Source organism: Pseudorasbora parva, chromosome 2, assembly GCF_024679245.1.
Source record: "Pseudorasbora parva isolate DD20220531a chromosome 2, ASM2467924v1, whole genome shotgun sequence".
In the NCBI taxonomy this organism is placed as follows: Eukaryota; Metazoa; Chordata; class Actinopteri; order Cypriniformes; family Gobionidae; genus Pseudorasbora; species Pseudorasbora parva.
The window spans coordinates 8,771,204-8,797,366 of record NC_090173.1 but is presented as its reverse complement, the minus strand read 5'-3'; the positions used below and the strand labels follow the sequence as shown (position 1 = coordinate 8,797,366).

The 26,163-nt window shown below is 43.1% G+C and overlaps 2 protein-coding genes across 2 annotated transcripts; both read left to right on the top strand.

Moving 5' to 3' along the window:
* Window positions 1-1,048: 1,048 nt before the first annotated feature.
* LOC137048511 (protein TsetseEP-like) lies at window positions 1,049-2,025 on the top strand. The gene is made up of 2 exons (XM_067426744.1): window positions 1,049-1,061; window positions 1,165-2,025. Exons 1-2 carry the CDS (start codon window positions 1,049-1,051, stop codon window positions 1,923-1,925), a joined length of 774 nt encoding a protein of 257 aa, XP_067282845.1. The 3' UTR covers window positions 1,926-2,025.
* An 11,395-nt stretch (window positions 2,026-13,420) lies between these two features.
* txn2 (thioredoxin 2) lies at window positions 13,421-24,139 on the top strand. The gene is made up of 4 exons (XM_067428683.1): window positions 13,421-13,574; window positions 19,440-19,678; window positions 22,535-22,658; window positions 23,545-24,139. The coding sequence occupies exons 2-4, from the start codon at window positions 19,440-19,442 to the stop codon at window positions 23,659-23,661; spliced, it is 480 nt and encodes a 159-aa protein (XP_067284784.1). The 5' UTR covers window positions 13,421-13,574; the 3' UTR covers window positions 23,662-24,139.
* The last annotated feature ends 2,024 nt before the right edge of the window (window positions 24,140-26,163 follow it).

Below are 26,163 nucleotides of genomic sequence, written 5' to 3'. Positions count from 1 at the left end.
GGCATATATTACCACATTGATTGTTTTAGACTCTAATGGCAATAATGTAAAAACAGTGACAATAAATATGGTGATCACACAGTACCATGGTATATATATTCAAGTAAACATTGTATTTCCATGTACTTCTAGTAAAATGGAGTGACATTTCTGAATTCAATTATTCTGGAAGCAGCACCATAAATGATGACGAGAATAAAGCTGATACAAACACTAAACAGAGAGACACAGCAACAGAAGAGAATGAGATGAAGAGAGCAACAGTCTGGTTTAGAAAGAGAAGCTTAATAATAAACAAACATCTACCTGATGAAGATGAGGTCAGATTTACACACAGATCAGCATGAAGAGCCACTTACACTCTGACGGCTTCCTCTCTTATCAGACACACTCAGCATCTGTTGCCATGGAGTCCTGCAAGACCAATCAGCATCTCTCAATCTCTCTCTCTCTCTGTCTCTCTTTCATGTCGTGCCCTTCACCAGCATGAAGCATGTGCAGCTCGCCTCTCTTTCTGTCCATCAATTATGAAACAGACGGCAGGACAGAAGCTCTGACCAGCACAGTGAACTCACTCAAAATCCATTTGATTTCAGTCAAGAAACAGACTAAAGATAATAGAGACAATTAAAAGCAGTCACTGGCCGCTATTTTTTTGTTTTGTTTGTTTTTTTACATTTAATTTATTTTATTTTATTATTCATGTTTATTCATTCATTTTTATTATTTTATTACACTATTTTTATTATTCATTTACAACATTACACTCAATATATGTTTTGCTTTGTTTTATTATTTTATTATTATTTTCAACATTATGCACTAGATTTTTGACTGTTATTTAATTTTATTTCCATCATTATAGCCCTAGGTCCAGGCTCTGTTCCAGAAAAAGAAAATCCAGAATCTTCCACATTCTCCAGGTTGAGCACCACACTAACCCCAGCACTAAAGAGGAGGCAGAGGAGGAAGAAAAGGCCCTCCTATGAGCATCCTGCCGGGATCTTTAATTCAGTGATCTCAGCACCCTCATGTTCAGTAGTTCTATATGGCCAATTCCAGTGTCTTATCCAGCTCCTGAGCAAAGTCAAGTGTGTGATCCAGCCAATGATCCAACTCCATAGTCCATCTCATCCCCTGAGCCCACTCCAGTGTCCCCCTAAGATCCTCAGCCTGCTCTGGAGTCCCCCCATGCTCCTGAGCCTGATCCGGAGTCCGCCCCAGCCCCTCGAAAGTGCTCTCCAGCTACTGAGCCCTCTTCAGAGTCCTCTCCAGCTACTGAGCCCACTCCAGAGTTCTCCCCATTCCCTGAGCCCACTCCGGAGTCCGCCCCAGCCCCTGACCCCACTCCAGAGTCCACCCCATTCCCTGAGCCTGCTCAGGAGTCCTCCCCAGCTCCTGAGCCCACTCCAGAGTCCTCTCCAGTCCCTGGGCCCACTCCAGAGTTCTCTCCAGCTCCTGAGCCCACTCCAGAGTCCTCCCCAACCCCTGAGCCCACTCCAGAGTCCTCCCCAACCCCTGCTGCACCTCCTAAGCCTGCTACAGAGTCCGCCCCAGCCCCTGATCCTGCTTCAGCTCCTAAGCCTGTTCCAGAGTCCGTCCCATCCCTTGAGCCTGCTCCAGAGCCTGCCCCATCCCCTGAGCTTGCTCCAGAGTCCATCCCATCCCCTGAGCCTGCTCCAGAGTCCGCCCCATCCCTAGACCCTGCTCCAGAGTCCACCCCATTCCTTGAGCCCACTCCAGAGTCTTCTCCAGCCCCTGAGCCCACTCCAAAGTCTTCTCCAGCTCCTGAGCCCACTCCAGAGTCTTCTCCAGCCCCTGCTGCACCTTCTAAGCCTGCTACAGAGTCCGCCCTAGCCCCTGATCCTGCTTCAGCTCCTAAGCCTGTTCCAGAGTCCGTCCCATCCCTTGAGCCTGCTCCATAGCCTGCCCCATCCCCTGAGCTTGCTCCAGAGTCCGTCCCATCACCTGAGCCTGCTCCAGAGTCCGCCCCATCCCTTGACCCCGCTCCAGAGTTCGCCCCATCCCCTGAGCCCACTCCAGAGTCTTCTCCAGCCCCTGAGCCCACTCCAGAGGCTTCTCCAGCCCCTGCTGCACCTCCTAAGCCTGCTACAGAGTCCTCCCCAGCCCCTGATCCTGCTTCAGCTCCTAAGCCTGTTCCAGAGTCCGTCCCATCCCTTGAGCCTGCTCCAGAGCCTGCCCCATCCCCTGAGCTTGCTCCAGAGTCCGTCCCATCCCCTGAGCCTGCTCCAGAGTCCGCCCCATCCCTTGACCCCGCTCCAGAGTCCGCCCCATCCCCTGAGCCCACTCCAGAGTCTTCTCCAGCCCCTGAGCCCACTCCAGAGTCTTCTCCAGCCCCTGAGCCCACTCCAAAGTTTTCTCCAACTCCTGAGCCCACTCCAGAGTCCTCTCCAACTCCTGGGCCCATGCCAGAGTCCTCTCCAGCTCCTGAGCCCACTGCAAAGTCATCTCCAGCTACTGAGCCCTCTCCAGAGTCCTCTCCAGCTCATTAGACACTCCAGAGTCCTCTTCAGCTCATTCATCCATTCTGAGTCCTTTTCATCTCCTAAGCCCACTCCAGAGTCTTCTCCAGCCCCTAAACACACTCCAAAGTCCTCCCCATCCCCTGAACCTGCTCCAGAATCCATACTGTCAACAAAAATGGACATTTAAATCACAGTCCAGCGGTGTGATTTAAACGCATTATCATTGACTGCCAAATTAAAATGGTCATTTTGGTAAATTTCTAATGATATTGTGCATACCAGGCCAGTGGTTGGTTGGAGATGTGGCTTTTATGAAACACCTGTCTATATAAATATATGTTTACAAAAATTTACATACGTGAGGATTTTTTCTCTTTTTTATTTTAATTAAAACATTACACCTACTAGCTTTTTTTTACTGTTTATTTTATTTTTTATTTTATTTTATTTTCAAATCTACACACAGTATTCTATTCCCAGCACTAGAGTCAGTTGAATTGCAAGTATATTGCATACTGCAGACACCAATCAGGCATAAGATTATGACCTAATATTGTGTTGGTCCCTCTTTTGCTGCCGAAATAGCCCTGACCCGTCAAGGCATGCCCTCCACCGGACCCCTGAAGGTGTGCTGTGGTATCTGGCACCAAGATTTTAGCAGCAGATCCTCTAAGTCCTGTAAATTGTGAGGTGGGGCCTCCATGGATCGGACTTGTTTGTTCAGCTTATCCCACAGATGCTCGATTGGATTGAGATCTGGGGAATTTGGAGGCCAAGTCAACGCCTCAAACTCGTTGTGCTCCTCAAACCATTCCTGAAGCGTTTGTGCTTTGTGTCAGGAGCATTATCTGCTGGAAGAGCCACAGCCACCAGAATACCGTTTCCATGAAAGGCTGAACATGGTCTCAGCAATGCTTAGGTAGGTGGAGCGTGTCAAAGTAACATCCACATGGATGGAGGACCCAAGGTTTCCCAGCAGAACATTGCCCAAAGCATCACTCTGCCTCCGCCGGCTCGCCTTCTTCCCATAGTGCATCCTGGGGCCATGTGTTCCTCAGGTAAGACACACACACACCCGGCCATCCACATGATGTAAAAGAAAACGTGATTACTCAGACCAGGCCGCCTTCTTCCATTGCTCCGTGGTCCAGTTCTGATGCTCATGTGCCACTGTTGGTGTTTTCGGCGGGGTCAGGGGTCAACATGGGCACCCTGACTGGTCAGCGGCTATGCCGCCCCATACACAACAAACTGAGCTGCTCTGTGTATTCTGACACCTTTCTATCAGAACCAGCATTAACTTCTGGAGCAGTTTGAGCTCCAGTAGCTCGTCTGTTTGATCGGACCACACGGGCCAGCCTTCGCTCCCCACGTGCATCAATGAGCCTTGGCCGCCCATGACCCTGTGGCCGGTTCTCCACTGTTCCTCTTGGAGCACTTTTGATAGATACTGACCACTGCAGACCGGGAACAGCCCACAAGAGCTGGTCTAGTTCCAAATAGGAAAAAAAATGGTTAGATTGACTTTTTTAAACTTTTTTTTTTATCAAAAGGATTTCTGTATTTTATCCACTCAATAGTCTACAATATAATTGCCACATAAACGTAACATAATGTATAATAATAAAAATGTAGCGGGATATTCTGTGATAATGGCTGTGCAATGTCGACTTTTGTGATTGGCCAATACCGGCAGACTGCAATAAATGATTCTCCATCTGTGTGCGTATTATTCCTCACAGAACTTCAAAACAGACCAACTGAGGTAGATTATCTGAAATGATTTTGACCGAGAATCTAAATATAATCCGTTACTTTAACCGATTGTTGATAGCCATTACAGAAACTTTGAAATGGATAACGCTGTGTTAAAGGTGCACTATGTAGTATTTTTGCAGTAAAATATCCAAAAACCACTAGGCCAGTGTTATATGTTTTGTTCAGTTGAGTACCTACAATATCCCAAATGTTTCCAACTATTTGTAAATTGTGAGAAAACTGCTATTTTAACTAAGGACCGGGACGTTGCAGCATTGCGTTTGAGAGAGTCGCCTTTCAATTGCGTCATATCTGCGTTACCCTCGGTTTCGGCTTTTATTTGGCAGGAGCGCTTTATTCTTAGCAGTGTGAACAAGTGAACGCACGGAGTAACGTCATAACCTCATTTTAAACACACTTAAATGTATCTAATATGATAAACAGAGCTGCATTACCTCAAAATCATAACCGGAAGAGCGGATCAGTGCAGGCGCCCGGCGACTGTGTCCCATCCCGTCATAATAAAAGTCCCGATATTCGCGAGGCGGGTATTTGTTTAACAATCGCTCCAGCAGCTGTGCTCAGGTCTACAACACTCGGTCCTGCTCTGCTTTAGACTACAGTAACGTTAATAACCGCATGCATGAACGTGATTTCTTGAGTCCTATTTCCCACCGGCTGTGATGAGAAGATCACTTCTCCCAAGATGCTGCGCTCACACTTTGCGTCATCAAACTACGCATTTGTTTTGCATAGGCGCCCTCCAGTGGACAAAAGCTGCATAGTGCACCTTTAACGTACCTGCAAATATCCTGTCTATAATATTACATGATCATCTAAAAATTATCCAGCAGTCTTGCACGAAAAGAGCTCGAATTTCCGTTATATATCGATTAAAAACAGTAACCGATCCAGAAACTCAGACTGTAATTCAGAAATACATGCGAGATATGCACAAAACACACACAGATGGCGACTCATGCTGGTCAAAACTGGAAATGCAATGAAAACACTGGCCAAGCATTTAATAGATAGGCCACCTGAAAAATAAAATAAGGATAAAAAAATGGATTTAAAGGAATAAATTAGAAAAGAAAAAAAATAAGAACGGTAAAATAAGTTCTAGGCTAATTATATGTGAGGTAATCCATTTAGGCTAAACTCTTTGCAAATAGTATTTTACACATTCACTATTCACTAATATGTCAAAAGTAAAAAATGTGTCATAACATATTTTAATAAAAAATATGGTGAAAATCCATAAAAAAATATAAAGAGTTTTTCATATTATTAGTTTTATTACTGTGGGTCGCTGAATCTATCGTAAACAGTCGTCAAATTTGAAATGTTTAGCTACTTCTATCTCTCCATGCACCCCAAAATGAGTCGTTTCTATTGTTATAATAATGATTATAGAAATGTCTAAACATAAATAATAATAAAAAAGAGTCATATAGTGGCTGTAGGTAAATATGTGCATTATTTTAATTTTAAAAGTGTTTGTTTTCCAGTAGATGGCAGCAATTCTTCACCAAACCTAAGCATGTTCCCCTTATCATCATGAATTAAAATGAGAAATATAGATCTTTTTTAAAAGTGGATTTTACTTAAAATGTTGCCATTTTATATATGTATTTATTTAATTGATTACAAATTGAGGCAAATAAATAATACATAAATACCATTTGCATTGCTAGTTTGAACTGCACAACTTTACAGTATAAATATCAGTAAAGCTTGTGATATTATACTTAATTAAAAAAAAGTGACATTACATACTGGGGCGGTACTTGTCCCCCTCGATGTGTGTGTTGGTTACGGCCCTGCTTGTTTTGTGTTTTTAGCGGGCTTGGTTGATCAGGCCAATTAGAGAGAATTACTAATAATTTCCCCTTTTTTTATTTATAATAAGGGGTTATCAATTATGTTATCAATTATGTTATATTATTAAACTAACCCAATACATAGAATGCAGAAAATAATGTAGAATTTATATATTTTTTCTAAATGATAATTTAGTCTTTTTGAAAATGATTTGGGACTTTTTGAGATGATTTCTGAAAAGCAGCCAATATGCAGTGCAGTGCTTCCTACTGTGATTTGTTTCCCTGTTGCCTAAAACTGGATCTCTGAAGCACTTACCACAGCTTCCATCTGTGTGTGTGTGTGTGTGTGTGTGTGTGTGTGTGTGTGTGTGTGTGTGTGTGTGTGTGTGTGTGTGTTTGTGTGTGTGTGTGTGTGTGTGTGTGTGTGTGTGTGTGTTTGTGTGTGTGTGTGTGTGTGTGTGTGTGTGTGTGTGTGTGTGTGTGTGTGTGTGTGTGTGTGTGTGTGAGTGTGTGTGTGTGTGTGTGTGTGTGTGTGTGTGTGTGTGTGTATGTTTTGTGGATTATAATGTGATGCATTATAGGGTTGAATCAATACAAAAGCATTAACTTTGATATGATACCAGCCTCTTATTGTGTGGTATTGATACCTTTCCCACACAAGTTTGAAATGTCATAAATGACCCCCAGACTTTTATTATAATGTGTTTGTGTGAATATTGTTTTAAGTTCAGCTTTTATTTATAGGCTGCTTTAATGTTGAATGTATATTAATAATGTTTAAAATGAGAAGAAGAAAAAAATCAGCAACATCAGTAGCAGTTTTATACGGAAACCCGTTTCTGCCACTGAATAAAAAAAAAAATTGCTATTTTTATCTAATAATTCTCACTTTTTTTCTCACAATTACGAGTTATAAAGTCACAATTATGAGAAATAAACTTGCATGAAATAAATTACAAATTCTGACTGAGGAAAAAAAGTCTGAATTGTGAGAAAAAATTCGCAATTACTCTTTTTATTTACTGGCAGAAACGTACTCGGTTACTTTCGTAACCTCGGTTCCCTGAGAGAGAGGAACGAGTATTACGTATGGGAAAAACTCCTTTTCTCGAGAATGTGAAGCAAAACTTTTAATAAAGGTATCTATGTAAAGCGCAGTGAGCTGCACGGCCATAGCCCAGCGCGAGGAGCGCTCTGATTGGCCGGGCTGCGGCAACTGCAGGAACCTATGGTGAGGCGGCTGAGAGGAACGAACCAATGGGGGGCGTTCCAGAAGCCCGCCGAAAAAGGTGCTTATATTTGCATACAGGAGGCTATATAAGACCCTAATTCGCCATAGGTGTCAGGTTTTAAGATCGACTGAAGCGATACCTGAGAAGCATAAACACGGCACGGAACGTAATACTCGTTCCTCTCTCTCAGGGAACCGAGGTTACGAAAGTAACCGAGTACGTTCCCTTTCGAGAGAGGTTCCTCGTATTACGTATGGGAACACAATGTAAAGCGCCGTGTGTGCTGACTGACCCAGTATACCCAAAGCACATGTTATAAACCCCAGAGACACCGACAGAGGCGGCTTATAAGGGGAATGAAGAACCGGAAGAGTCGGTTCGTTTGAACAGCTGATCGGACATAGTCGGATCTTATGATGAATGAATAGTGCTTAAGGACTAATGTGTACAGGCCAAAATGTAAGGCAATCTGTTTGCCAGGGTCAAGATAGAGCCTAGATGGAGAGAAGCCCTGCTTGTAGAGCTGGAACCTCCAACTTGTAGAATCTGATAAAAGTGGACGGAGAGGCCCAGCCTGCCGCCGCACAGATATCTTCCAAAGAATGTCACACGACCAAGCCCAAGATGAGGCCATGCCTCTAGAGGAGTGGGCTTAAATGCCTGTAGGACAGGTTAGGTCCTGGACCTATATGCTAGTGGGACTGCATCCACTATCCAGTGTGAGAGACTGTTTCATGACAGCACAAACTTTAGTGCGGCCACCGAAGCAATGAAGAGCTGATCCGACTGCCTGAAGGGGGCGGAGCGCTCTAGATACAATCTCAATGCTCTGACTGGGCAGAATAGGTTTGCGTCTTATTCTCTCTGAGACGCGGGTTAAGCAGTGCAAAGACCTGCATACTGAAGGGGTTGATAGCACTTTCAGCATAAAACCATGCCTCGGTTTGAGCACAACCTTGAAGTTGCTGGACCCAAACTCAAGACAGGAAGGGCTCACGGAGAGTGCAGGTAAGCCACCCACTCGGTTAACCGAGGCCACAGCCAGCAGAAAAACGGTTTTGAGTGATATGTGCTTCAAGCTCGTGTTCTGAAGTGGTTAGGAGGGGGAACCCTTCACGGCCTCCAAAACCATGGCGAGGTCCCAAATAGGGACCGAGGTAGGGGCAAGGCGGGCTGAATCTCCTGGCCCCTTTAAGAAAACACACAATAAGATCACTTTTCCCTAGTGAATGTGCCGCGATCGGAGCGTGGCTAGCTGCTATGGCGGAGACACACACCCCGAGTATGGAGGGGGGACGACCCGCATCCATTAGCTCTTGGAGAAAGCGAGCGGTTCCGCCAGTTCGCATGAGTGTGTGTCGATGTTTCGCGTAGCACATTGGTTAGAAAACCACTGACCACTTCAAAGCAGAGCTGCCAGATAGCAGGGGCTCTAGCTTCCGAAATAGTGTTCATGACTTGTCAGAGAGGTTACCGGATACCGTTGATGGGCCATACGTGGAGGGCCCACAGCTCGGGATTGGGATGCCAGACCTTCCCTTTCATTGGCAGAATAGGCATGGGGCTGTGTCTGACAGCTGAAACAGTATGGAGAACCATGTGCGGTTCTTCCAAAGTGGGGCTATTAAAAAGCACAGGCTGCAGCTGGATCGCGATCGAGGGAACATATAGAGGGAGTCTGGGCCAACATGGGCCAGGGCATCCCTGCGTTTGCAGAAAAAATATTGGGCAGCGTGTGCTGTGCGAGCTGAATTGTTTGCGGGTAAAGGGACCATCCCCCTGGGGACATGGGTCCTCTGGATAACATGTCCGGACCCTGATTCAGAATACCTGGCACGTAAGCCGCCCTTAGGGAGCTCAGATTGTGCTCTGCCCATAAAAGGAGATGCTTAGCCATGCACGGTTCTTATGCCGTAAGTCTTGAGTCTATGACAATGACTGTACTGATAAGCCTGCCCCTCGAAGGCGAATCTCAAGAATGGCCTGTAGTGGGGGTGGGGGGGTTATCGTAACGTGAAGTATGCGTTTTTCAGATCTATTGAGAAAACCCAATCCCCGGGGCGAATGTGCGCGAGGATTTGTTTCACCGTCAGCACCTTGAAACGAGCGTGTCATAAGTGCTTTGTTCAGATGCCTGGAAAATGGGCCTGAGACCGCCACCCATTTTCGGCATGAGGAATTAGCGACAGTAAAAACCTGACTCGCTAGCGTCGGGTGTACTGTTTTCGCCGCTCTCTCCTTTAACAGTCTCAATGCCTCAGCGAGAAGCACGTGACTGACACTGCTTCTTACAGAGGGCTCGACCACGGCTTGAATCGCGGGGTCTGCGAGCAAAACTGTAGCGAGAACCTCGTTTTATATGTTCAACACCCAATATTATATACCAGGAATGGCCTGCCAGGCCTGGGCTCGTAAAGCCAGGGGTTGAATTAGATTCGGGGGCTGGCCGCTTAGTAATAGGGGCCTGTTAGCCGGGTTGCTTGTGCTGTAACACTGCTTGTAACACTGTGGGGATAGTGTTAGTTTTGGCGGTGCAGGCTTTGCAGTGGGCGCACGCCTCACATTTATATTGTGTGTGCGAGAGTGAACTTTGTGAAAAGTGCTTGGGTGCAGGAGTGCAGACTGTAAAGTGGGCACATTTCCTACATAGAAAGCTCTTTTGTGTGTAGTGTAAACAATGTGCAGTGGCGCACAACCTACGTAGAATACCCACGGTGCAAACCAGTGAGCAAATCCACAGGGGTAAACGCACACAGCATAGTGTGCAGACGAGCGTGTTTAACACAGGCTAGTTGACTGCAATATTTCATCTCCAGTCACTTAACTTAAGGGAACTGGGAGAATGTAAGGAAGTGCGGGTGGTATGTGAGCCATTCCACAATGCCGTTATGCTCTAGTCTAGACTGAAAGCGCGCATGCAGACAAGCGTGTTTGACCACAGGCTAGTTGACTGCAATAAGGCTAGTTGACTTTATATGGTGTAATCCGGCCGCGGCGGGATTTATTTGTGATTTTGTGAGGCTGAATTAACAGTGCTTATGTAGGGGTGCACACTGTGTAGTGGACACTTTGTCTACAGTGTAAAAACCTTTCCAGCCGCCTGAATAAAGGGGACTGGAAGTGATAGAGTGAAAAAAGGGCTTAGCTTGGCAGCCATTTTCCGACGCCCTTATGCTCTGACAGTGAGCGCGTGCTATGACGTAAGCCGCGCTCTAGTCAGCAACGCGCTGTGGAAGGGGCGCGCGCTATCATGACAAGGCAGCCATTACAACTTCCTTGGCAGTAAGCGCGCGCTGCAGCGACATTGTTCTTGACATACCCAACAGCCCGAGCTCGCTCGTCTAACTTACTCTAGTATTCTCTGTCCGCAGCGCTTCAGCACGGCGGCGGTAGAATGAGCACGGCGAGAGCTTCGGCTCGAGTTTGTTTATTCACTCTAGTATTCTCTGTCCGCGGCGATATCGCGACAGGACGAGAGAATTGGAAGCGTGAGGTAAAACTCTGTCCGCGGCGCTTCTAGCACGGCGAGAGCTTCGGCTCGAGTTTGTTTATTCACTTTAGTATTCTCTGTCCGCGGCGATAGAGCGACAGGACGAGAGAATTGGAAGCGTGAGGTAAAACTCTGTCCGCGGCGCTTCTAGCACGGCGAGAGCTTCGGCTCGAGTTTGTTTATTCACTCTAGTATTCTCTGTCCGCGGCGATAGAGCGACAGGACGAGAGAATTGGAAGCGTGAGGTAAAACTCTGTCCGCGGCGCTTCTAGCACGGCGAGAGCTTCGGCTCGAGTTTGTTTATTCACTCTAGTATTCTCTGTCCGCGGCGATAGAGCGACAGGACGAGAGAATTGGAAGCGTGAGGTAAAACTCTGTCCGCGGCGCTTCTAGCACGGCGAGAGCTTCGGCTCGAGTTTGTTTATTCACTCTAGTATTCTCTGTCCGCGGCGATAGAGCGACAGGACGAGAGAATTGGAAGCGTGAGGTAAAACTCTGTCCGCGGCGCTTCTAGCACGGCGAGAGCTTCGGCTCGAGTTTGTTTATTCACTCTAGTATTCTCTCTCCGCGGCGATAGAGCGACAGGACGAGAGAATTGGAAGCGTGAGGTAAAACTCTGTCCGCGGCGCTTCTAGCACGGCGAGAGCTTCGGCTCGAGTTTGTTTATTCACTCTAGTATTCTCTCTCCGCGGCGATAGAGCGACAGGACGAGAGAATTGGAAGCGTGAGGTAAAACTCTGTCCGCGGCGCTTCTAGCACGGCGAGAGCTTCGGCTCGAGTTTGTTTATTCACTCTAGTATTCTCTGTCCGCGGCGATAGAGCGACAGGACGAGAGAATTGGAAGCGTGAGGTAAAACTGTCCGCGGCGCTTCTAGCACGGCGAGAGCTTCGGCTCGAGTTTGTTTATTCACTCTAGTATTCTCTGTCCGCGGCGATATCGCGACTGAACTAGAGAAGAGGAAGACTGAGGAAAAACTCCGTCTGTCCGCGGCGCCTCCTCAGCGCGACGGTATAGTGACGAGAGCTTCGGCTCGAGTTCGCCTATTCACTCTAGTATTCTCTGTCCGCGGCTGTAGCGCGACGGAATGAGAGAAGAGTGGGAACAACTCTGTGGCAGCGGCGGAAGAAGAGCCGCGGCGGCGGCAGAGTGAAGAGAGCTTCGGCTTGAGTGTGCTCATGTCCTCTAACATTCTCTCTTTCCGCGGCGCTATTCAGCGCGACGGGACGAGAGCAGAGGGAGAGTGAGAAGAGCTCCGCCTTTCCGCGGCGCTTAACGACGCGGCGGAACGAGAGAGTCCTCGAGTAGAACAAGCCTGTAAGCTCTAGAAGTGGCGTTGCAGCGGCAACACACACACAAACACATATAACACTCAACATAGACACAGTTTAAAGGATATATAACGCCGGATGGCGTAGCTGGAACGGCAGAGAAGGCGGAGAGGGAGTCCGTCGTCCTCAGCTGCAGGTTCCGCTGGTGCCTTTTCAACGGCGGTGCTTCTTCCGGAGACCAGCGAAGGTATCGCTGAAGGAGATAAAATCTGACACCTATGGCGAATTAGGGTCTTATATAGCCTCCTGTATGCAAATATAAGCACCTTTTTCGGCGGGCTTCTGGAACGCCCCCCATTGGTTCGTTCCTCTCAGCCGCCTCACCATAGGTTCCTGCAGTTGCCGCAGCCCGGCCAATCAGAGCGCTCCTCGCGCTGGGCTATGGCCGTGCAGCTCACTGCGCTTTACATAGATACCTTTATTAAAAGTTTTGCTTCACATTCTCGAGAAAAGGAGTTTTTCCCATACGTAATACGAGGAACCTCTCTCGAAAGGGAACCAGACTTCCATAGTTTTAGTGATACTGGCCTTCATAAAAAGATGCCATTACAACACATATTTATTAAAATATACTGTCTTTAAGTTGTTCTACATTAATTTGTAGAGTAACTGTGAAATTATTACAACATACAAATATTAAAAACGCTGATGTTAAATGTGCGATTAATGCGATTTATACACTGTAAAAAAAATATTTAAAAGATAAGTTACGTGGTTGCCTTAAAATTTTGAGCTCATTAAAATTAAAAATTTGAGTTAATACAAAGAAAATGTCTGTAGGTCCGAACATTTATTAAAATATTATTAAAATATTTTCTAAGCATATTTGGGTAATTGTGTGTTTTATTTGTGATGAAGCAGTGAAACATGCCAAATTGTGATATTTTTGTGATTTATCAATTTTATGTGGTTCAGATACAATAATAATTAGAGTTGTCTATTTATTAAATCAATTTCCTTCATTGTATCAACTCAAATTTGTAATTTCATTAAACTCAAAATGTTAAGGCAATCAGGTTACTTACTTTTTTAAGTTAAACCAACAATATTTTTTTTACAGTGTACTGCCTTACAACTAGATTCACCTTTACATGTTAAACTGTTCATTTTCAAAGCACTAAACTGAAATGTACAGTAACCATCCTAAACATTATACTGTTTTCTTTAAACTATAAGGACATTTTAAACTGCAACTCAACAACAACAACAAAAAACACTTTTCCAAACTAGTGTCCGCTTTGTGAATGATTTCAGCCGTTTCCACCACTGAATATATCCCACCCATCTAACAGGTGCCGCGATGAAGAGATAATCAGTGTTATCAGCCAATATAATAGGCCGCGTCAGTTCGTATCCGCGCCGCGGCGCGTCGCTGTGACGCATCATCAGCTCCTCCGCGTGAGGGGAAGTGCGTCAGGGGTCCGTGTGACCAGAGGACTCTAGAGCTCACACGGTAAGAGTTAAATTTATGTCTCGTAACTATTATAAACCTACAGAACAACACTGAAGATGAAATAATGCGATGTGACGCGTTATATACGCGTCCAGAAACTCGCTAGATTCATTATAAACGCACACGTAACAGATCAGCAGCTCAAAGTCACATGGAGGTTAAAAACCACACAGATTTACACAATTTAATAATAATATAATACACACACACACACACACACACACACACACACACACACACACACACACACACACACACACACACACACACACACACACACACACACACGATGGGCAGTGTGTTTATAGATGCTCCGTGTCTGACAGACTGTCAACAGTGTGTGTGAAACTGGAAACTGTCATTCATAATCACAATTACATGATGCTGCATTGAATAACGATCATATCCACATGGGTGTTAGGTATTAGTCTCTTATGCTCCCCAATGCTGCATTATTTGATGGAAAATACAGTACAATACGTTGAAATATTTTTACAATTCAAGTGTGTATATATTTTAAAATGTAATTGATTTCTGTGATTCAAAGCTGATTTTTGAACCGTCCAGTCTTCAGTGTCACATCTTCACAAATCACTCTAACTTATGATTATTACCAATGTTGGATAAGTTAACAGTTCTGCTGCTTCAATTAACAGCATTGATTACATTTATCCAATAATTTATTACATATACAACTTTTGTGACATTATAAATGCACTTTTGATCAGTTTAATGTGTCCTACTGTCCTTGATTAAAGTATTAATTGAGCTCTCCTTTTTAAACCTTACCACAAATGTTTGAATGGCATCAAAGGGCCTTTTACACATACCTTGTTTTTTAATTTTCAGTTTGAGCCAAATCAAAATTAAAGATGTGAAACCTCGTCCGGACCAAACTGATGAAATTTGGTCAGACGAAAAGGGGTAGTCTCGGTCAGTCTGGATAAAACTGAACATACGATTGGTCCGGTTCTAGTGTGAAAGCGTTTTCTATTTGGTTCGGACTTTCAGACCCTTTACACGAAGTTCCTCTCTGTGTTTAAATATTATGATGTTATTTTTTCACTTCATCTAGGCTATATATCGACTATGAAAAGTGAAAAGATGCACAATATGTCCGAAGTCAGAAATGATTTGGACCACGTCATTAAGTTTAGTTTTATATAAATTGTATCTTAATTAGAGCTGCAACTAACAATTATTTTTTCTGTCCTCTAATCTAACGATTATTTTTATTAAAATAAATAATTAATCTAATGTTCTTTTTTGTAATTAGCTCATGAATCCTTTGGATAACTTTACAAAAAAAAAATATAAGTACAAATTCGAATAAAATATTTCAACCTTTATTCATTTTCAATCAATGTGGTTGAAGTTTTTACAGTATAAAATAATAAAGAGGCAAAGAAAATTATTTTACTATGGTAAATATGAGTTTATGAATGCGTTTATAATTAAACCACAGTAGCCATACATTTACAGTTGTCTGAGACGTCATGAAATGTCCTTTAGCGTCACAAACCCTAAAGTGTAGTCAGGGTTCTGCTATGGTTTAGCATGGTTTCAGAGATCTGGAGCTGATTCGGGGTAGCTCGGTGGTTTGTGACTGTCTCGCGGCGCGCTGTCTTTTAAGGCCATCCTTAAAAATATTTTGGTTTTTCCAGTAACAGTAAATTTTTTTTTAAAAAAGGGTCGGTAGGTAGGTCTATATTTTTTTTTTTTCAAATTTTAATACAAAAAAAAAAGTACATTTTTGGTGATGGTGATTACGTAGGTATGAATTTAAAAAAAATGGCATATCGTGACATCACTGACTGGGTCTTCAAGCCGTGCCTTCGGGCGTGTAGGCTAATTGCAGGCTATATAGACCACAAACAAATTGAAATATTTGTCAAAAACATGTTTATTGCATAAATTTCAGGTGCATTCTTTAAGAAAAGGGTCCAACCACCGCTAGCTGTCATTGACTCAAAGCTGTCAACCCTCCCTTTTTTTCCGGGTTTCTCAGGTATTTTAGCTCTTTTCCCGCTGTCTTCCCGTTTTAGTATTTTCCCGTGATATGTTTCTTATTTTTACGCTCGATTGTGTTAACTCAGAGCATGCAACTATCTGTGTCTCTGAAGTGGCTTGCACTTCTTGCCAGACCAACGCATCTGGTGATATAGACTAGTGCATTTGAATATTAAAAAGCAAAAAGTTTATTTTATGAATTCAATTAATTAAGTAGCTATAACCAGCTATTCAATCAAGAGCAGTGAGTGATGTCCTTATTTTTTGTTTGACAGACAGCAGTAAAGGCTACTGCCCCTTTAAGACCTAATACAGAGATATGCATCGTCTTTCTCAACTGTATAAAGTTCTCTTAAGGGATATAGACTGTCTGATGGATACTCATCAAGATGGACATGTTGACATACTTTTTGTGTGAGTTTATCCGTTCAAACGCAAGACTTGAAAGAACTCAATATTTGCGCACTGTGAGACGTGCGCGCGCTGCGCACCGAGACAGATCTTCTCTTACTGCAGAGGGTTCTCATTCGCATCTTCTGGCGAATATACTGAGTGATGATGGCGAAAATGACTGGTCATACGGCAGCACTCGCATGCATTGAACACAGTTTACAAAGATAGACCGATAGCCCACGTTTTCTTTTATTATCGCTGTTGTAGTGCACGTGTATCCATCGACAGAACCATACATAAAGCATTATTTTTCAAGTTACAACCAGTGCCGCCGCTCCCACCACGCGCTGCGGTCGAGCAGAACACACGCTACCCATAGCAACGCGTTATGACAACGACATTTCAGACTGACAGAGACAAGATAAACGGCTTTTCCGCCATTTGTTACTGTTTTGTACACGTTATTATATTAATTTTAATTCAAAATCTGTTTTATTCGCCACAATAAAATGATAAATGTTGAGAGGGGCAATTTTGATTAATTTTCAAAAAGGACAGGTGCTCAAACCCCCAAAGCCCTCCCCTCTGCAGTGCACTTGCCCGGTGTGTGTAACGTGTCCATGGTCCTGACTCCTGTCACACGGCGAAATCTCCGACAGGGCTTTAACAGTCTAACGTTACAGTGAATGAGAGTATGAGCCGAGCCGAAACGAACGCACGCACAGGCCATAGTGTGACATCCGTTAACCATAGTGTAAACATAAATGACGTCACGGGTTTTTCTATAAACGAAAGAACGTAGCCTTCGTTTGTATGGCCCAGGCAATTTATACATTTATAATACTTACTAAAATATAATTCATATTATTTTATTACTGTTGTATTAGTTGTTTGAAAAGTAAAAAAAGAAATTGGTCGGTCTTAAAGCCAATTTACAACCGGCAAGTCGGTCGGACTAAAAGGAAAAAATAAATAAAAAATTGAGTCGGCCCTAAATTGACAGGGTCGGTCGGGTTACGGCAAACAAGAATATTTTTAAGGATGGCCTAAGGGGCCGTTCACATATCATGTCTTTTGAATATTCGACCTGAACCGGGAAGTTAGTCACCAGATCACACGGAAACCAGTTAAACCGTAACACCGGAGAGCGCTAAGATGTTTTCCTCTGAGGTGCTCGCGCATCGCAGTTGTGCTGCCGTGGTACACCATATCGGTTTTGCAAAGGGAACAAGGGGCCATTTTATTTGTCCTCTGTTTAAAGTATTCCCATACTTTTGATAACAGTGGTCTCTGTTTTTGTGACAGAATACAACTTTCTCCATTCCCTGTATGCCATTACGCGAGATGTAAACAAACAGTGTGACGCGTCGACGCATTTCACGCACGTCGACGTATTTTTGTAGTCGACGTAATCGGTGACGTCGACGCGTCTTTGCAGCACTAATCTTAATTTTAATCAATGTTTCATCAGCCAATTGCTTGGATTTAATAAATAAGAAGCAAATATAGCAGACAATAATTTTGACGCGGAGGCGCCGGCGCGATCACTTGAATTGCTCTTAAACACGTCTCATAAATAAACCCAAACTCAGCAGGCTACTTGCCTCACAGACATTAGAAATATATATACAGAAAGCTTGAAATGTCCACTTTTAAAGTAAACGATAAGAAACGAAAATAAATAGTCAAGCAATGTTCACTAGTGGCAACGATATGCGTCTGTTCATTCGTTCTTGCCAAAGTGTTCATTCTCCCATAATTTCAATTTAAAACTGAACCAAATGTATCAAAACATGAACTTCGGTTCAGACTTTTCAGGTGTGTCACTGAATTTGAATCGTATATTTCAATTTCAGCGTTTTAAAAAACTACTAGGGAGTGTTTTTATTACCAAATGTATTTAACCACTTCAGCGCTGCACCCCCTCTTGGACCCACCGGTGGGTCCAAAATTGCATCATCATAATCTTTTTTTTAAATCTACAACTCGCGCACCACAAAACTAGACATATATGGTATCATTTGAAAGATTAGAACCTCAGCTTTCTTAATAACTCAATAACTTCTGCATTTATATTACATAGAAGAAAATAATACGGTCTGAATTCGACCCCCCCGCAACGACCACCCCTTGAGAAAATCATGCAAATAATATAAAATTTCATATTTTTATCACACAAACACACCTAAAAAAGACAAGTCATATCAAATGAGAGCTATCGGCCTCAGGAATATCACTGAGCAGTTAATTTCACCGATCCAATAATTTACAGTAAATTTATTATCAAAAGAATCACAAAGATGGAAATGACTCCTTTGAACAAGCAAACGCATGAGTCATATTCCTGTTCGGATCACAAGCTCGTTGTAAAGCTACTAGCCTCAAGCGCTATATCAGCTTGTTCCTTAGGTTGTTTGCTTCAAAATGAGACTATTTTTACATGTCTGTGAGCAAGCATGGCCAAATGACACTGTAAAATGTCACCGATGTCCAGATCAAAACATTTGATGCAGACAAATACTCTTATTATTGCTAGTTTTGATTGTCAGTGTTAGCCACGATTTTTGATGATGTCATCACATATTGCATCATGCCACTGAGGATCTCAGCTCTTTATAGACACGTGGATCATGATTCTAGACCAATCAGAGCCCGAGATCTCCCTTTCCAAAGTTGAAGAGGCGGAGCCTTCTTTCCGATTTCCTAGTGGCCAGTTTATGTCAATGCAGATTTATTAGGAGTTATTAGACACTTTGGTCAGATAAATCTCAATAACTTTTATTTGCAAGGAGATATCAAGAAAATGATTTTTTTCCCCGTTTAGTGCCAATTTATAGAATCAACAGAAACTTCCAAAAAGCTTAGATCCCAAAATGATTTAAAAAAAATAGATTTTTAAATAACAAATTAATTAAAAATAAATCTAAATATAATTTTTTTTATCTATGTTTATCATAAGATTGTGAATGGATACAATATAATGTATGCAATATTCCACCACGGTGTTAAAATTGAGTTTTTTCTGTAAAATGAGACCCTTTTTTTTTTTATCAATTTACTCCAATGTATGTGGGTAGGGCGCTCTTTTAAATTCAGATATTCCTATTTCTCAAAAAAATGCTAAATGTGCTGCAGAGCTGAAGTGGTTAATGATTGTTTATATGCGTGTACTGCAGAATATGTTTTTGTCTTTCATGAGATCTAATTCTCCTGCCAGGCTGTTGTTGAAAATAACTTGTTCTTAAGGAACTTGTCTGGTTAAATAAAGGTTTGAAAAGGAAACCGCCCACAGTTTCCACATGAACATAAAGCAGCACAAGTGTTTCAACACTGAAAATAATCATAAATGAGCATCAAATCATCCTCTCAGAGTGATTTCTGAAGGATCATGTGACACTGAAGGTATAAAATGGGAACCGTTATTGTCCAGTGATGATATTGACTGTGCTCATGTGTTGTCAGATGGCTTTCAGGCTGCTGGTGCGGAGAGTGTGTGTAGTGTGTGTGCGAGATCTCCAGCGTGTTCCCGCCAGCGTCTCTTCTTTCTCCTCCCGTGTGGGCTCGTCTCCGCCGCTCTTTTCCCGCCCGCTCCCACAGCTTTCCTCCCGCAGGAGCGTCTCCTTCAACGTGCAGGACCACGAAGACTTCACCGACAGGGTCATCAACAGCCAGCTGCCCGTCCTCGTAGACTTCCACGCACAGTACGTACAGCGTCTGCACACATCAGCAGCCGAAGAACACACTATTAAATCTATTAATATACCTAAATGATTTATTTGTAACTGACTACGCAACCTAGAGCATTAGCATGGGTTCATTTTCAGGGGAAGGAACAGTGGAAAAACAACAATTGATAAATATTTAAAGCAGCTCTGGGTAACTTTTGCTCTCGGGGTCCCCCTACAGTTGGGAAAAAGTAATGTCCTCAACTACTGTCGTCAGCTCTGTCATCCTACAACAGCGGATGCCATCACGCGTGCATTTGCTCACATGACAACCCTGATAGCCCTGAACTAGTGATGAGCGGGTCGTCTCATAACCCGCGGACCCCGTATGTCTATTTAATGGTCGCGGGTGCGCGGCGGGTTGTAAAGATATATACAGTGGTGCGGGCTAAATAACTTCATAAAAGCGTCCCGCGGGTTGGTGCAGCACTAACAGTTCCCCTGAACACTGCAGGAGGAGTTCACATGCAGCTGTTCTTCTGGCGGCGCGTGTGAAATGTCTTCATCCCAGGTACAGTCAGTGGCATATGTTTCAGCATCTCATATGAATATAATTTCATGGGTTTTATTTTTTTCAAACGCCAAATAATCACGATGCTCACGTTTACAAGCCAGCATCATTATAGTAGTCTATTGGTTAGCGTTTTCCAGAATCTATATGATACTTCAGTTCAATGTTTGAGTGGTCGGTAATCACCGTAACAAGCAGGACAGCATCGGTCGGGCACGCCTCCTTCAGCTCACGCCAACGAGCAAACGCTGGTCACATGCTGATCCTCGTCCTGCCTTTAATCCCATCACTTTTTCGTTTCCTCTTATTGCTTTCCTCCAACAAAACCTTTTCTTTCTTATTTGTCTCTGCTGCTTCGGACATGACTATATTATCCGACGAACAAAGTTGGGCTCGCACGTCCGAATGTAAGGAAGTGTGTGTGTTGGTGGAAGTGACGTATATGCCGTAAAGCAGTCGAATTTTGTAGTTCTTTTTGTTCTCGGGTTACTACCCGAAACCCGAAGTTTAAAAGTACGATTAAAAACGATACAGACCCCATCAGGCTATGGCAGACGTGTCATTCAACCTATTGTAAGTCGATTTATCATCACAAGAGTCTTAAAAAATATATTATGAAGGTTGAAAAGTTACCTAGTGCTGCTTTAAAGGTGTTATGAACTGGCTTTTTTATTTTTTTATACTGTTGTCCGAGGACAACTAATGACGTTAATGTGGTTTTTACAGTCAAAAACATCATAACTAATCAGTAATAGGCTGTTTTCTACACTGGTTTTGAGGCTCTCTCCTGAACGCTGGGTTTTGATGGGCATGTCACTGGAAACTTAGAAGTAAACGCCCATGGCTAGGATTGGAGAAGATTTGCATATTTAATGAGCTTCAGCTCCGCTGTCAGTTCAGTTCACATGAGGGAGGGATTGTTTTGAAAGCGTCAACTGCAACTTGTCTTTATCAGACAAACACAATGATTTATTTCTCATCCACCTGCGACTGTATTACACAGCCCGCACCCGTACGATCAGTCGTTATAAGCGCGACCCACACACACGTACACATGTACGTACTCGCGTAGTGAAAATACATCGCAGAGCAAAGAGGACACTGACAACACACCAACAGACAGGACAGCGCAAGTTACTTTTGATATGAAACAGTCTTAACTTTAAAAACTTTTTTTAAAAGAAATTTAAACATTAAATACCATTTTGTGGCTCTTTAATGTGTTGTGACGGGTCGCTGTAGCGCCTCAAGCTGCTCGTGAACCGATCATCTCTTCCTTCTAGTTCATTGATAAGCCTTAAATAAATTAGCCTGACTAGCCAGACCCACATCAAGATGTTTGGTCTGGAAACTCACCATTGACGGCTCAATCCGAGGGGCGGATAAACGGTTGTCTTTCAAACTCCCTCTGCACGCGATAGGATAGCGCTACACCAACCAGAGCAACGAAGGTGAAGCAGAGCTCGCTGACTGATTAAACATTCACCGTATCCGGTCGGCTAAACTCAGAACACATCTTCCCTTCTTAAGAATGACTTCAGTGCCGTTCTTTGTTCTTTTCTCAGAGAAAAGCTTAACTCAAGTCTTCCAGAGTCGCGGTCAAAGCTGATTCGAAAGACCGCCGTTCGCCAGTTTCTGTGTTTACTAGAAGCACGCAAACGCAACTCGGCCGTCGTCATTATGGCCCCGCCCACCGACTCTATACACGATGTGATTGGCCCGACCAGAGTTTGGCGATTACAGCTCAGAAGGGTATTGAGAGTTGCTAGACGTCACTCGCGGGAGATTAGATTTGCTGCCACTAGGGGGTGGGTCTAGATTTCTTGGCTACAAATAAACATGAATGAACGTTTTTCAAGTCCACCGACGTTAATCTACTAACAAAACGGCAGCTTCGGCGACGTGATTGGTCAATTCGCCTGTCAATCAAACTCTCGGTCAAATAAACGGACCTGTATGAGTAGTAAGTCAGCACTTGTGGATCGTTCGGCAGAATGAAATGTCCTCATGTCTTTTATATCCCAGGGATATAATAGTCTCTGTTTCCATATGAATAATCGCGCCCTGCTTCATTCATACCACAGTCATGTTAAAAACACTCATCCGTAACATGGTCCGATCCATTGGTATGATGACAAGTCCCATGATTCATGCACTCGTCATCAATCTACGCCCTTTGTGCTTTTTTTGCCACTAGGTGAACGTCTTGAAAACAATAACAATGTTGTGAACTGAAATCATGACATCATGGATCTGGTTTAGATACTAAACTGCACATCTCTGCTAAATATAGTAATGGTGTGTGTGTGTGTGTGTTGTAGGTGGTGCGGCCCCTGTAAGATCCTTGGCCCGCGGCTGGAGAAGGCCATTGCCAAACAGAAGGGTCGCGTGGCCATGGCCAAAGTGGACATCGATGAACACACAGACCTGGCCATCGAGTACGGGGTACGGCACGGGCTTCCCTCACTATAGAGAGCCAGAACAACCATCGCTCTACAATACACCCACCGACTCATCAGTTTAACCTCATTTCAGTTTTGTCACTTTTTTTATATCTTTTTAGACTGCAAAAAACTGAAATAAATTTTAATATATAGTATAATATTAATAAATGGCAAAAGCGCAAAAAAAAATTACAACAAATTACTAAAAGGATAAAATAATAAATTTAAATAAGTGATTTTAAAAGCGATGAATATATACTCATAGGCTAGTTCCAACATTTCACCCATTAGATTTTTTTTTTTTTACTATTTTATTTCCAACATACTTATTATTTTTTTTGTTTTTTTTATTTTAATGTAATTTCCAGCATTACATTCATACGACTTTTTTTCTCTCCATAAGATGCCGTAGAATCTTATAATTTTTTTATATATATATTAATATATACTCCTAGTTTATTATTATTACTAAAAATAACACTAGTACAAGACAAATAAAAAATAAATCTGGAAAAAATTAAATAAAACACTTATTTCATTACAAATAAAAATGTTAGTGTTTTATTTCAGCTTTGCTTTAGTTTAAGGCGGTTTATCTCCAGCGGAAGGGTTAAAATAACTAAAACTAATCCTCAAATACAAATGAATAAAAACTGTATAGACAAATGATCAAATAAGGCAAACAAAATGACTAAAACTTGAAATGAAAATGCAATCAGAAAATATAAAACTAATTCTTAATCAAATCTACATAAATGATTTCTGATTGGTCGATCACGGCAGTCAGAAGCTTCTGATTGGGAAATAACAGCACATGGGAATGAGTCCTCCTATTATTATTATTATTATTATTATTGGATGCTGATTGCTCCTGATGTGCTGTGCAGGTGTCGGCCGTTCCCACGGTGATCGCCATGCGGGGCGGTGATGTCATCGACCAGTTTGTGGGCATCAAAGATGAAGACCAGCTGGATTCTTTTGTGGAGAAGCTGATTGGACAGTGAAGCTGTCAGTCACCTACCCCTCTAGCCCCGCCCACCTCCAGTACATCCAATCACAAACACCTGGACCGTCTTGGCTCCACCACCTCCCCCCCCCCCCCCACTCTCTTTAACTGTGTCTGTGTGGTCATCATGTGCTTCTTAAAGGGGCAGTGTACCGTGTTTACCGCGGTAGAAGCGTAGTACAGTGTTCTCGGACCTCGAACTGATCGACTCATCCGGTCCACACGGGGGCGACCTTCCTCTCGCTTCACACCTGAATGCCTACCAATGTGAATGTGTGTGATGAATACAGACGTGTGTGTGCGTGTGTCTCTCCGTTTGCTTTTCTTTCAGTTTTTTTTTTTTTGGGTATGACTGTGACTTTTGTGCTGGATGCATGGGATTGGTATTGTTTAGACTTTAACTCATATTAATTGTAATATAACCAACTAGTCAAGTGGAATTATAAATAAAGCAACTGTACAATATTTAACTCGGACCATTGGCTGGTGTTGATTATATCTATTATAGCATCTACCATGACACAATCTCATCTCAGCACTTTTTTTTTTTTTTTGTCTGTTTGATCGGACCCCACGGGCCAGCCTTCGCTCCCCACGTGCATCACTGAGCCTTGGCCGCCCATGACCCTGTGGCCGGTTCTCCACTGTTCCTCTTGGAGCACTTTTGATAGATACTGACCACTGCAGACCGGGAACAGCCCACAAGAGCTGCAGTTTTGGAGATGCTCTGACCCAGTCGTCTAGCCGTCACAATCTGGCCCTTGTCAAACTCACTAAAATCCTTACGCTAACCATTTTTCCTGCTTCTAACACATCAACTTTGAGGACAAAATGTTCACTTGCTGCCTAATATATCCCACCCAGTAACAGGAGCTGTGATGAAAAGAGTGTGTGTGTGTGTGTGTGATTCTGTGTTTGTGGAGCGTGTGCGACTCTCTAGAGAGGCGGGTTTTGTTTTATTTTAGCCCGAGGCTCTTTTTAACGGAAGGATTCCTAACCTAAATAGCTACTGTGGGATTAATTCATGTACCTGTCTGTCATCTGGACATGGGGAAGCCGCGTGCCTGAAACCGGTTACGGCCGGTCGCAAATGCCGTTTGTCTCCAAATGCAGAGCAGTGATGATGCAATTCTCCAGGTGTGATTTACGGCAGCTCATAGCGGTCTGTCCGTTACATGACGGAGCTCACACTCCTTTCAGATTTATTAAGTGTCAATAAAGACCGAGCAACATGATATATCGCCTCAAATAAAGATAATTGTGAGAGTGTTTCCCAAAGTAGCCGTTTATTCCGACTGAATATGATTTCTGCAAGCAATATGCATTCCAAATGTATTATTATATTAGCAGATGTTTATTCTCGACTAGGGCTAGGGCATATCTCTGTCATGACGTCACATCTGCGGTTCTTCATCTCGCCGCATGATGATGCCATCCAGCAGAACGACAGCCCACCAATGACAGCCTGCCATTACCCGACCGCACATGACATCATCGCATCACATCAGCCACAAGGCACTTTCTCTCAAAAAGAGATCAACGCGCGGGTTCAGTGTTATTTTTAGTAGCCTATCATTGAGGTAATAGTTTTTTTTTATTTATTAATAGCTTGGTTATTTTTTTAATATGTCTATATTAAGTTTTAAGTATATGTTTTTTTTGTTTGTTTTAATGACATTAAGAAATTAATGTTTATTATAATAAGTGAACAAAAATAAGTTTAGTTTTAGTGGATGCAAACGCCTAAATACCATAAATAATGATCAAATACGTAATAATGATAATGATAAGGATAATTGCTCTACGTATAATAATCTTTAGATTGTAATGTGACTCAGTTCAGACAGAGTTAAGTCTCCTTTATCCTGACGCTTTTGTGTGGAAAGTGCTGGATAAAGTCACGGAGCTCCACCACATTATCCCGGATGTTGGTGTTTTGTTTGCGAGCGACACGCAACAGGGCTGAAGGTGAAAAAGAATGACGGAATAGAAACTCAACACCTCTTCCGCTCTGAAACAATATAGACCACACCTCCACCTCTCTCTCTCTCTCTCTCTCTCTCTCTCTCTCTCTCTCTCTCTCTCTCTCTCTCTCTCTCTCTCTCTCTCTCTCTCTCTCTCTCGTTATCTGTGACCATATAAGGCAAAAACACAGAGCGCCTGAGACGCGCGTTTGCAGGATTCCTCCACGCGCTCGTTTCTTTCACACTTCGTCACTTTTCCCTTGCTCACGCTTTTAAACGCTTAGTGATGGGTTTTTCTTTTCTTTCTTGGGCTCTTTGAATTGAAACCACACGTGTGCTTATTCAGTTGTTTTTGCAATGCTATATACCTCAGATGCTAGTGATAACTGTGTATTTAGCTGAAAACAATTAGTCAACACTTGAGATTAAAGGTGCACTATGTAACATTTTTGCAGTAAAATATGCCCAAAGTATTATGTTCAACTAAGTACTTATGTGAGGGTGTCACCTGTCAATGACATCATATGTGCATTACC